The sequence below is a fragment of the Schistocerca americana genome, chromosome 2, assembly GCF_021461395.2.
Source record: "Schistocerca americana isolate TAMUIC-IGC-003095 chromosome 2, iqSchAmer2.1, whole genome shotgun sequence".
NCBI lineage: Eukaryota > Metazoa > Arthropoda > Insecta > Orthoptera > Acrididae > Schistocerca > Schistocerca americana.
This window is the reverse complement of record NC_060120.1, coordinates 401,563,507-401,576,778: the sequence shown is the minus strand read 5'-3', so window position 1 is coordinate 401,576,778 and position 13,272 is coordinate 401,563,507. Positions and strand designations below refer to the sequence as shown.

The following is a 13,272-nucleotide window of genomic DNA, read 5'->3' as shown; positions in this document are numbered from 1 at the left end:
CTTCCAGCTGCAGACCCTGAGGCAGGCCCCATTTGGCAATTATCCTGCGTATCCGTGAGACGTTTCTAATGCAGCAAAGAACGAATAGATTAGGTGCAAATCTTTTGAATGTCACAGAATTTACGCTTGTACTACAAAAATGAATGTGACTGCTCGTTCTTCAACTACTGCAGATAACGAATGTCATAACGATTCGCACGGTCACCTCGTCCACGACCCTCTTGCCAAGCGTGAACGCTAACCATTTGACCAGACTGACTTCGTATTGTCGGCACCTTCGCAGTCACCTCAGATCCATAGTAGACGCGTAAAACGTTTCTTGCGATTTTCTCGGAATTGCCAGAGTAGTGAACCTTATTACTTGCACATTACGTTGTTTTAATGGCCTACTAAAGGCGTACAAAATTTGGACTAAATCCTTGATCCGAAAGTCGTTGCCTCCCTTTGTCATCAGAGTGGAAGACAGAATCGATGTACTGGAGAAAAACTCCAGAATTGCTCATTAACTTGCACAGATGGATGACCCAACAATGCATGCATAGACAGAAGCACTTTAACATCAGATCTCGCCTTTAGAGGCGAAAACCTAAGGCCCACACAGAAAGCTGATAAGTCGCTCATGAATTTTTGCAACAGTGACTAATGAAGATACGAACAGTAATAATAAGGAAAAATTTCAAAAAGGGAAAGAGTCGAGTACTGTCTTTATAAAGACAACTTGCAACAATGATTCCAAATCACTCAGGCACATATTAACCAGCCACATCTGCCCAACTAAAGAAGAGTTGCGTATTAATTCTGTCACGACAACAGACAATAAAGTCAGTAGTGATTGTCGAAACAGGCTCCAAGCAGACTGTCAGAAACTAATCGAAGAACCAAACACAACAACGGAAATCAAATCTGAGGGACTACGAAGAAGCAAGACACTACTGGCAGTTTACCAAGGTAGGACATACACAGCAATGAAGAATTTCGTGAAGGTCTCTGTCACCTTAATGTACGTCAGGACCTACTCAGAGATGAAAATTCGATTTAAGTCAGAACCGAAGGGTAGAGGCTTCTCGTACAACATCCTTGAAGTCAGCCCAACTCTGGGAAATGTCCTCTCACAAAAAGGCAAAGCCTTCATTAAGTACCGACGGCGCGCAGTCCTAAATTACAACATTTTAGCCCAGTGCTACAAATCTTGTGATGTAGGAGCACGCAATGAAAAACTTCAGGAACACTGAGATTATATGGGCTAAGTGTGGAAAAAAGGACATAAAAAAGCCGAGTGTGGGTCCATCAACGCTCCCATGCGTATATAGTGCTCTAAGAGCAAATGGGCCATGGCTTTACACAGCACACAGTAGCACGAAAGTTCCATAAAAAAAAGAAAGTTAAACAATGAAAGCTAAACAAATAGCACAAAACCCTCCCTCTTGGTACAGTTACTGCGACAGCGTAGGTATCAATTAGGGACAGTTTAAGCTGGAAGGAAAAATATTCTTCAAACAGCCCTGAGATAATGATGGAAATCGCATAGCAGAACTAGGATCCAACCTCGTCTACCGTTATTAGACAGACAGTCTAACGCTGAAGTTAAAGAACCTACTAATCAAGAGGAAACAATTGTGTTCTGCACATGCAGATTAATCAGAAAATTTTTATATAAATTATATATAGGTGGCACATACGCAGTTTCAAACTTATACTTCAATAATAAATTTATGGTTTTAATTGTAGCATATAGGAGAATTAATTTTGACACCACCGTTATTAACCAGAATTGCCTTTCATGTACACCGTCTTGAAGGTACTATAAGTCAAAACAATGCGAAATTAATATGTTGCTGAAAAAATTCTGGAAATAGTCCATCATCCGAGAATTAATAGAATACAGTATATATTCAGGAGCCCACTGTGAGGTAAGGTACGTTAACATACCAGGTGATGAAAAAGTCAGTATAAATTTGAAAACTGAATAAATCACGGAATAATGTAGATAGAAAGGTACAAATTGACACACACGCTTGGAATGACATGGGATTTTATTAGAAACAAAAAATACAAAAGTTCAAAAAATGTCCGACAGATGGCGCTTCATCTGATAAAAATAGCAATAATTAGCATAACAAAGTAAGACAAAGCAAAGATGATGTTCTTTACAGGAAATGCTCAATATGTCCAGCATCATTCCTCAACAATAGCTGTAGTCGAAGAATAATGTTGTGAACAGCACTGTGAAGCATGTCCGGAGCTATGGTGAATCATTGTCTTTCAGCATCTCTAGAGATGTCAGTCGATCACGATACACTTGCGACTTCAGGTAACCCCAAAGCCAATAATCGCACGGACTGACGTCGGGGGACCTGGGAGAGGCGGCTGAGCACACAATTATCACCAAACGACGCGCGCAAGAGATCTTTCACACGTCTAGCAATATGGGGTGGTTATAATAAAACCCCATGTCATTCCAAGCATGTGTGTCAATTTTTACCTCTCTGTCTACATTATTCCGTGGTTTATTAAGTTTTCACATTTATACTGACTTTTTGATCACCCGGTATATTCCTCCCAGGACTGTGATTCTAATTGCAGGCTATTACCCAATGCCTCCAGTAGTTGTCCTGTATACAGAATGGAATTCACAAGCTTCAGTTTTTTGGACATGTGTGAAAGAACAGACACCACACACACTCAGCAGCCAGAATATTATGACCGCCACTTACTCCTGAGCGGAGTAACGCTGCTCTTCACAGCGACGGCAGACCAGTGTGTTCTTCAGTCTACATGATCACAACGTGTGTGCCGGTCACACTCTTGTTGCCGATCTACGCTGTGAGCGTGAACTATGTTTCGCTGGATCTTGCATATCAGTATGAGAGACTTGGATTTATTCACAGGCTGGCGGTATTTCACAGTGGGCGTTTTTTGCGTAATAGCAGCCAACCAGAAGTTTGTGTTGTGCAGCAAACTCTCAAGCTGTACTGAATTGTAACTGGTGTTTCTATTCAAATACAGAGATTGTAACAGGTTCCAACAAGAGTAAATTCACTTCTCGGTTATCAATGTATAGAGTGTATAACGTTTACATTTTCATGAAACTTTTTTTCAAAATGCGTCATTAATACGAGACCAGTTTTTGAGCCTACTGATGTTTCATTTTCCGCCACCGTAAATTGTAAGACGTATTAGTAGCAGTTCTCTTTTATTCGGGGAATTTTCATGGGAAGGAAACTGCATTTTGTTCCGCTTGTATAAACTTCAGCTGCGAAGAATGTCACATGTTTCACCCTACATGCTAAATCGTAGCAGCGGTGATCTTAAAACCGTGAATTTCCACAGTCATCATTTTTGGAGAGTTCTGTGTAAGGAGAGAATCCTGAGTTTCAAAGTAATATGCTTTCACGGACAATTTTATAGATACCCATCCACAACTCTCCTCCATGTTTCAGAAATATCTGGAAGATGATCGAAGGCAAGGGGATTCAACCTTAAACAGCACATTATCTGAGAGGGAAATCCTCATAAAGTTCTTCTCAACGATTGTCAGCTGACAAAAAGGTAAAGTCTACTTTTTTAATAGCATTTGTTTCTTTCACACGCTCTTTCTTGGTTATAATACTAAGTTTACCAACGCTTCTGGGAAAGTCACTTTCGAATGAATAACAGCAAATTACATCAACAATAAGAAATCAACTATTTCAGTTCTGTGATAGTCCAAGTGTCAGCTTACGCCTCTTGCTACATTACATTAATGAAATTCTCTCATTTAGACAAAGCGCTCTTTTCTTAAAATGGATTACAGCGATCCACGTAGAGTGCATGGTAACTCTGTCTCGCAAAGAACGAACTGAGCTTTTTCATTACTGTAATGTTAGAGCAGGAGTTACTCTGCAGTCAGGCTGTGGACTTAGGTCTAAACCGCTTACGTTGAAAAGACCAGTTACGTGGATGATGTACCTTTACTTCATCGATATATCCCTTAAATAAAGCCAGAGTGTAGCAGAGATAATGAATATAATTTCGTCCTGCGATGGACGCATTGCAGCCATCTACATTCTATAGACTTTTAAAAGGTGACATATTTACATGGAAACGCCAAATACAATGTTATTGGCATGCGTATTCAAATATAGAGATATCAAAACAGACAGTTGCCAACACCTATACAAGACCACAAGTGTCTGGCGCAGTTGTTAGATCGGTTACTGCTGCTGCAGTGGCAGGCTATCAAGATCTAGGAGAGTTTGAACGAAGTGTTATTAGTCAGCGTACGAGTAATGGGACACAGCATCGCCGAGGTATCGATGAAGTGGGGATTTTCCCGTACGACCATTTTCACGAGTGTACCGTGAATATCAGCAATCTGGTAAAACATCACATCTCCGACATCGCTGCTGCCGGAGAAATATCCTGCAAGAACGGGACCAACGACGACTGAAGAGAATTGTTCAACTTGACAAAAGTGCAACCCTTCCGCAGATTGCTGCAGATTTCAGGGCTGGGCCATCAACAATTGTCAGCGTTAGAACTACTCAACAAAACATCATCGATATGGGGTTCGGAGCCGAAGACCCACTCACGTACCTTTGATGACTGCACGAAACAAAGCTTTACGCCTCGCCTGGGCCCGTCAACTCCGACATTGGACTGTTGATGACTGGAAACATGTTGCCTGGTCGGCGAGTCTCGTTTCAAATTGTATCGAGAGGATGGACATGTACGGATATGGAAACAACCTCATGAATCCATAGACCCTGCATGTCAGCAGGGGACTGTTTAAGCTGATGGATGCTCTGTAATGGTGTCGGGGGGGGGGGGGGGGGGGGGAAATTGCAGTGATATTGGACCCCTAGTATGTCTAGATACTACTATAACAGGTGACAGGTACGTAAGCGTCCTATCTGATCACGTGTATCCATTCATGTCCATTGTGCACTCCGATGGACTTGGGAAATTGCAGTCGGGCAATGCGACACACCACACGTCCAGAATTATACTGAGTGGCTCCAGGAACACTCTTCTGAGTTGGCCACCAAACTTCCCATAAATGAACGTTATTGAACATATCTGGACTGCCTTGCAATGTGATATTCAGAAGTTCTCTCCATCCCCTCGTACTCTTACGGATTTATGGGCAGCCCTATAGGATTCATGATGTTAGTTCCCTGCAGCACTACGTCAGACATTAGCCGTGTCCATGCCACGTCGTTCTGCGGTACTTCTGCGTGCTCGCTTGGGTCCTACACGATATTAGGTAAGTGTACTAGTTTCTTTGTCTCTTCAGTGTAGCTGCATTGTATGCAATGCTTCTTCCATTCAGTATTGACAGTGTGGACATTGACTGCTTTCATGCTTCTGTGCAAGATGTTCAAGTCGCTAAGGAGCGATTCGGAGGGAGCACGTTAATCACGGTTGCACTGATAAACAACTGAAGTAATTTCTTTCCACTACATAATTTACAAAATTTTTGTAAAAGACAAAACCATTTTGTCTTACACCTAGACTGAATTTTTCCAGGTGGGTGTAAAATTCGTCACTGCGGCCATTTTCAAGTAATACAAATACCAGTTACTTGTCACCTACATCCATAATATTATCTGGCCTCTTACAGAATAACGCGTGCAAGTGAAGTAATCCTGTGAGCATAGAGAGAGGTCGGATGAAATGCAGTCCATGATACTCCTGTTATCCTTTCTCATAGACCAAATACTGAGAAACCTACCGCCCGATCATGTGCACCCCCTTCTTCACCTAGGGTACCTGTGTCGTCTTGCAGACAATGAATCACATCATTGTTCCCGAACTTTGTGAGTCTACTTTGAGGCTATCTCTCGGAACTTTGTGGCTAGTTTTCATAAGATACAAGACTTTCTCGCCATATTGTATCTTTATGCAGAGTACTCTCTAACGCCATTCAAGCGGGCATACTAACTCCATTGGCTTTCTTTACGTACGCCCTCAACCGGATATGGACTGCACACAGTTTTGCAGCGTTCTATTACTGATCGCACATACTATATATTTTAGCAGCAGTCTTATTCCTGGAAAACTGCTGTTTCCGTTCGACTGCAGACCACGTTGACTTAACGTGTACGATTACTAAGTTTCATTTGACATCCTGGGTATTTCTAAGACATTAGTTTTAGTGTCATGAATTTATATCTTGATTAAGGTTGATTTGCCAAACTCAATACGAAGGCTATGTGAATACGACCGTAATAATTTGCACAGATATTTTAGGCATTTAAAATAAACTGATCTCTCCAGAGGATCGATGTATGTAAAGCTAGAATGTTACGCAACGGGATTTTCGAAGAAGCAGTTCTGATACCATGAGAGAGATTACAATGTAGCGATTTATTTTGTGAGGCCCATCATTCTTTCTTCTCTTGTGCCAAGCTCTTTACCTGAGAGTAGAACATACGTCCGACGTCCTCCGTTACTTGTTGGATAATAAATTCCAATTTCGGTCTTGTTCTACAAGTTTTTCCGTCAAGGCTCCCTATAATGTCATGGGAATTTTTCCCTATCTCTAATCACATGTCCTACAACACTTTCCCTTCTTTTTTTCCTTATATCCCTTCCTTCACCAATTCTGTGGAAACCGTCGTTATCACTTCACTTAAATTTTAGCACCTCTGTCGTTCTTTAGCGCCACATCTCAAACATTTCAACTCTTTTACGGTTTTCCCACAGTACACAATTGATTTACATACAATGCCGTGTGCTAGCCGCACATTCTCAGAACTGTTTTTCGCAGCCTAAGGCCTATGTTTGATTCTGATAGACTTCTATAGCGAGGAATTCTCTCCTAGTCAGCTACATACATATTAGTCATCCGTTATTTTGCTTCCAAGACAGCACAAAAATTTGGGACGAAAAAATTATGTTAAGTCTGTATACTGCTGCTGACTGTTGAAGCTTCTTAATTACTTCATCATTCGTTAGCATACTATAAATCCGTATTCTGTGTTCATTAGACTGTTCTTCTCACTTTCACAGAGCATAGCAATGTTGTCAACGAATCTTATCACTGATAATCCCTTCACCACAGATTTTTCTGTACCTTCCTTTTATTTCATTCCTTGCTTCTTGGAATTCATCTGTAAAGGACAAAGACTGTATTCCTGTTTTAAGCCCTATCTATGTGACATAGTAAATACACACACTTCTTGAGACAAATTGTATGGTGTAACTACCTAAATCTCAATATCGTTGTCTACCGGTCTAGGCCAGTAATCAGAACTATATGTACTGTTAAGAGCGAATAAATGTTTCATATGAAAATCTGTTTCTACCAGGGTGGTTGTTTTATTCAACCCATGTTCTTTCACTAAATGTGTTGCTTCAGTCCAGGATGACTATGCGTGCAGTAGTGAGCTCTCCAATTCTGCTTATGCGCTTAGGTTGCTATGAAATAGTGGATGCTATAATCAGTTGTACCCGAAGTATAGAAGTATAGGTCAGGAGACCTCTCGGGAAAGTGAGTAAAATATTCAAGTTCACTTGTTAGAAAAATCTTTCAAATTATCTTTCCACTAGAAGATGCTAGATGCCAAGTAAAGATCCAACGACGTCTCACGTATGTAAAATGTAAAGAGTTAAAGGGATCATTTCTCCGAATACCAGTAACTGCCTGCCATGGTGACGCAGCTGTTTGAAATTTGGATCAAAGGTACCGAAAAACTTTCTCTATAATGGTGCAAAGGCGTGGCGTCCTGAGATGTCACATTCGGACTAGGTGACGCTACAAATAGCAAGGTGCCGACACATGCGGGGAAAAGACCACACCACGGAAGTTCATGTAGCTGTGAGACGGGCTGACGTCACATTTGCACCAAATTTCACCACAGTTCTGCCTACAGCCACCTTGAACGTGTCAGACGATGGGAAGGTCATTATTTAACCTCTTACCCACATTTCACAGTCTTTTGACGTCTCTGCGAAGGAGGTCAAAAATGCGATTCTCATCGTCGAAATCATGCAGGTTATTTCTGAATAGCCGAGGAAATCATAACAGACACACCGCCGCTCAGAATCGACACGAAAAGGTCTGAAGGGTATCAAAGAATCCTCTTCTCTTTTCGAGATCGAAAACGACGGTTCGCGGTGCGATGAGCAATAGAGACATGCAGTGAAGAGGCAAAGAAACTAGGTTCACATGCCTAATATCGTGTAGGGCCACTGCGAGCTCATAGAAGTGCCGCAAACATGACGTGGCATGGACTCGACTAATGTCTGAAATAGTGCTGGAGGGAACAGACGCCGTGAATCCTACAGGGCTGTCCATAAATGCTTAAGAGTACGAGGGGGTGGAGATCTCTCCTGAATAGCACTTTGTAAGACATCCCTGATATGCTCAATAATGTTCATGTCTGGGGAATTTGGTAGCCAGCGGAAGTGTTTATGCTCAATAGAGTGTTCCTGGAGACACTCTGTGGCAATTCTGGACGTGTGGAGTGTCGCATTGTCCTGCTGGAATTGCCCAAGTCCTTCGGAATGCACAATGGACATGAATGGATGCAGGTGATCAGACAGGATGTGTAACAGGTCAGAGTCGTATCTAGACGTATCAGGGGTCCCGTAACACTCCAACTGCACACGCCTCACACCATTACAGAGCTTACAACAGCTTAACAGTTCCTGCTAACATGCAGGGTCCATGGAGTCATGAGGTTGTCTCCATACCCATGCACTTCCATCCACTGGATACAATTTGAAACGAGTCGCACCCCACCAGGCAACATGTTTCCAGTTATCAACAGTCCAATGCCGGAGTTAACGGGCCGAGGTGAGGCGTCAAGGTTTGTGTCGTATAGTCATCAAGAACACAAGTGGGCCTTCGGGTCCTACAGCCCACATCGATGATGTTTGGTTGAATGGTTCGCTCGCCGAAACTTGTTGACGGCCCAGCAATGAAATACGCAGCAATTTGCGGAAGGGTTGCACTTCTGTCAAGTTTGAACGATTCTCTTCAGCCGTCGTCGGTGCCGTTCTTGCAGGATCTTTTTCGGGCCGCAGCGATGCCAGAGATGTGATGTTTTACCGGATTCCTGATATTCACGGTACACTCGTGAAACTGTCGTACGGGAAAATCCCCGCTTCATTGCTTCCTCGGAGATTCTGTGCCCCATCGCTCGTGCGCCGTCTATAACACCACGTTAAAACTCACTTAAATCTTGATAACCTGCCATTGGAGCAGCAGTGACCAATAGAACAACTGCGCCAGACACTTGTTTCCATATATAGGCTTCGTCAACCTCAGCACAGTATTCTGCCTGTTTAGATATCTCTGTATTTGAATACGCATGCCTATATCAGTTTCTTTGGCGCTTCAGCGTATATTTGACGATCTTCGACACTGAGATCACATTCAGTTGGAATGCAGCCCTACAATGTCCTTAGAGAAGGGTTGAACGTCCGGGAGATATCAGCAGTGTCAAAGGATGTCTGAACATCTTCCTATGGCTCAGCGCTCTGGGAACTGTCGTTCTGTCGTTTTCCATCGCGAAATTTGTGGGAATCAACGGTCCAAGGGAAGGAGTTATTTTTTTTACCCACTTTATGCCTCTCCCTGAGGAATTTTCCTGTCGATTCTTAGCGGTGGTGTGTCTAAAATGTTTGGGCAGGATTGTGCTGAAATTTGGTGTCAATGTGACATCATTATCCCACCATACAGCTCACATGGAATTCTGATCTGTCGCCTATTTCTTGCGTGTGTCGACATCTTGCTGTTTGAAACGTCACCGAGCCCGAGGGTGACGTCGCAGGGCGCAACGATTTTGTACAAAGAAAGTTTGTAGGCACCTTTGAGCCAAATTCTAAACTTACGTTTCGCAATGGAAGGCAAATACTGGTTTTCGAAATATTAGTCCTTTAATTTCGTTACGCAGTACATTTCATTCGCAGCGATGACACAAGCGCTCATTCTGCAGAAAAACAAGTTATCTCCAACTTAGTTGCGTATGAGTGTATTTTAACTCTGTAGCTGGGTTGTCTTTCTACCTTCGCAATAGTCAGTTCCTGTAAGGTAAGCTAGTCGTGTTCATCATATGTCTGTGACTGCTAGAAACGTTGTTCTGTGTGTTACTGTTTTCGTGAGATAGAGATGGTGGTATTACCTTGCATAAGCCTTCACGAGAATGTAAAACCGTCTAAAAACCCAATTCAAACTGGCCGATTTACCAAGCAAGCAGCGGTAGGTTCGTAGAGTGCAGACCTGCCTCGTAACCTACCGCATTGTTTACTAAGCTATAGGTGTCCTTCGCAAGACAGCTATAAACAACTCTCGTAGTAACCTATAATTTCCTTCGCCAAAGAACTTTTACTCTCAAATAACTGTTCAATCGTAAAGAATTTTTCACTTTGCAACGGAGAGGGACAGATTTGAAATTTACTAGCAGTGTGTGCCGCACCGGCAGTAGAATTAAAAACGCTGCTTTACGCGAATAGTTTTGTTACCAACTAAGCAGGAGCCCGATACTGGAAGAATTGAAAGAGTGATGAGGTCGTCAGATACCTGTCCTAGGAAATTCTGGTCTTACGTTAAATCAGTAAGTGGATCGAAACAGGATCTGGGATGATAATGGCTTTGAAACAGAGGATGACACGCGTAAAGCTGAAATACTAAACACCTTTTTCCAAATCTGTTTCACAGAGGAAGACCGCACTGCAGTTCCTTCTCTAAATTCTCGCACGAACGAAAAAATGGCTGACGTCGAAATAAGTGTCCAAGGAATAGAAAAGCAACTGAAATCACTCAACAGAGGAAAGTCCACTGGACCTGACGGGATACCAATTCGATTCTACACAGAGTACGCGAAAGAGCTTGCCCCCCCCCCCCCCCCCCTTCTAACAGCCGTGTACCGCAAGTCTCTAGAGGAACGGAAGGTTCCAAATGATTGGAAAAGAGCACAGGTAGTCCTAGGTTTCAAGGAGGGTCGTCGAGCACATGCGCAAAACTATAGGCCTATATCTCTGACATTCATCTGTTGTATAATTTTAGAACATATTTTTCGCTTGCGTATCATGTCATTTCTGGAAACCCAGAATCTGCTCTGTAGGAATCAACACGGATTCCCGGAACAGCGATCATGTGAGACCCAACTCGCTTTATTTGTTCATGAGACCCAGAAAATATTAGATGCAGGCTCCCAGGTAGATGCCATTTTCGTTGACTTCCGGAAGGTGTTCGATGCAGTTCCGCACAGTCGCCTGATAAATAAAGTGAGAGCCTACAGAATATCAGACCAGCTGTGTGGCTGGATTGAAGAGCTTTCAGCAAACAGAACACAGCTTGTTGTTCTCAATGGAGAGACGTCTACAGACGTTAAAGTAACCTCTGGCATGCCACAGGGGAGTGTTATGGGACCATTTCTTTTCACAATATGTATAAATGACCTAGTAGATAGTGCCGGAAGTTCCATGCGGCTTTTCGCTGATGATGCTGTAGTATACAGAGTAGTTGCAGCATTAGAAAATTGTAGCGAAATGCAGGAAGATCTGCAGCGGATAGGGACTTAGTGCAGGGAGTGGCAACTGACCCTTAACATAGACAAATGTAATGTATTGCGAATACATAGAAAGAAGGATCATTTATTGTATGATTATATGATAGCAGAACAAACAGTGGTAGCAGTTACTTCTGTAAAATATCTGGTAGTATGGATACGGAACAATTTGAAGTGGAATGATCATATAAAATTAATTGTTGGTAAGGCGAATGCCAGGTTGAGATTCATTGGGAGAGTCCTTAGAAAATGTAGTCCATCAACAAAGGAGGTGGCTTACAAAACACTCGTTCGACCTATACTTCAGTATTGCTCATCAGTGTGGGATCCATACCAGGTCGGGTTGACACAGGAGATAGAGAAGATCCAAAGAAGAGCGGCGCGTTTCGTCACAGGGTTATTAGGTAAGCGTTATAGCGTTACGAAGATGTTTAGCAGACTCAAGTTCCAGACTCTGCAAGAGAGGCACTCTGCATCGCGGTGTAGCTTACTGTCCAGGTTTCGAGAGGGTGCGTTTCTGGATGAGGTATCTAATATATTGCTTCCCTCCACTTATACCTCCCGAGGAGATCACGAATGTAAAATTAGAGATATTCGAGCGCGCACAGAGGCTTTCCGGTTGTCGTTCTTCCCGCGAACCATACGCGACTGGAACAGGAAAGGGAGGTAATGACAGTGGCACGTAAAGTTCCCTGCGCCACACACCGTTAGGTGGCTTGCAAAATGTAGATGTAGTTGTAGATACGAAGCACAAGTTCGTATTGGAGAAGGATAGTAAAGGAAATGGGCCAGCTTTTTCTAAGGAACCACCCCATTATTCACCGTAAGTGATAATCACTCAACATATAAATCTGGATGACAATTAGCGCTACTCCATCTCGTTCGGTAGCTAAATTGTAGCTATGAAGACAGTTAGTGAGTCTTGCCAGCATAGCTCAGACGGTATGAGTAATGTCCAAGAAAGACAAGATTCTGAGATCGAGTCCCGGACCAATGCAGTTTTAACCTACCAGTAAATTCCAACTCATGTCATCGCCACAATACTGACCTTGAAAGCCATGGACTCTATGGTGAGGATGACCCTGGCGAAGAGCCTCCGGTCGGATATGAAGCGGTACTGGCAGCGCACGCTGTGGTGCGGGTCGGCGTGCCGCTTGTACACCAGCGTGTTGAGAGGCGAGCGCAGGTACCCTGAGGCGCTCCTCCACGCCACGAACTGCTCATCGCAGGCGCTGCCCGCCACCGGGTCGCCGCTGCGGCTCGCGTTGAAGAAGTCGTAGTGCGCCCAGTAGTACAGCGAAGACCTGCGCAGAAACAGCGTCGCTCAAGAATTAACCAATTTCTTTTCTTTTTTGTGCGTCATAAGTCTTCTGACTGGTTTGATATGGTCCGCCTCACATTCTTCTCCTATACATACAGCTTCAGCTCAGAATAGCATTTCCACCCTACATTCTCAATTATTTGCTGGATGTATTCTAGTCTGTGTCTCCCTCTACAGGTTTTACTGTCTACAGCTCACTCTAGTACTACGGAAGGTACTCTCAGATGTATTAACAGACGTCCTACCATCCTGTCCCTTCTTCTTGCCAGAGTTTTCCATACATTCCTTTCCTCGCCGATCCTATGGCGAACCTCCTCACTACTTATGTCATCAGTCTACCCAATTTTCAACATTATTCTGTAGCACCATATCCCATACGTTTCTATTTTCCTCTGTTCCAGTTTTCTCACAGTCCATGTCTCACTACCATACAACGATTCTCATTGACGT

At 43.2% G+C, this 13,272-nt stretch overlaps 1 protein-coding gene across 1 annotated transcript in view; it reads right to left on the bottom strand.

Annotated features, from left to right (window-relative positions):
• The window catches only part of LOC124594051, a 120,962-nt gene that overhangs the window by 21,004 nt on the left and 86,686 nt on the right, over window positions 1-13,272 (bottom strand). The window contains exon 6 of the mRNA XM_047132401.1: window positions 12,550-12,805. Within this exon, the coding sequence (XP_046988357.1) occupies window positions 12,550-12,805 (256 nt within the window). The remainder of the gene's footprint in view (window positions 1-12,549; window positions 12,806-13,272) is intronic.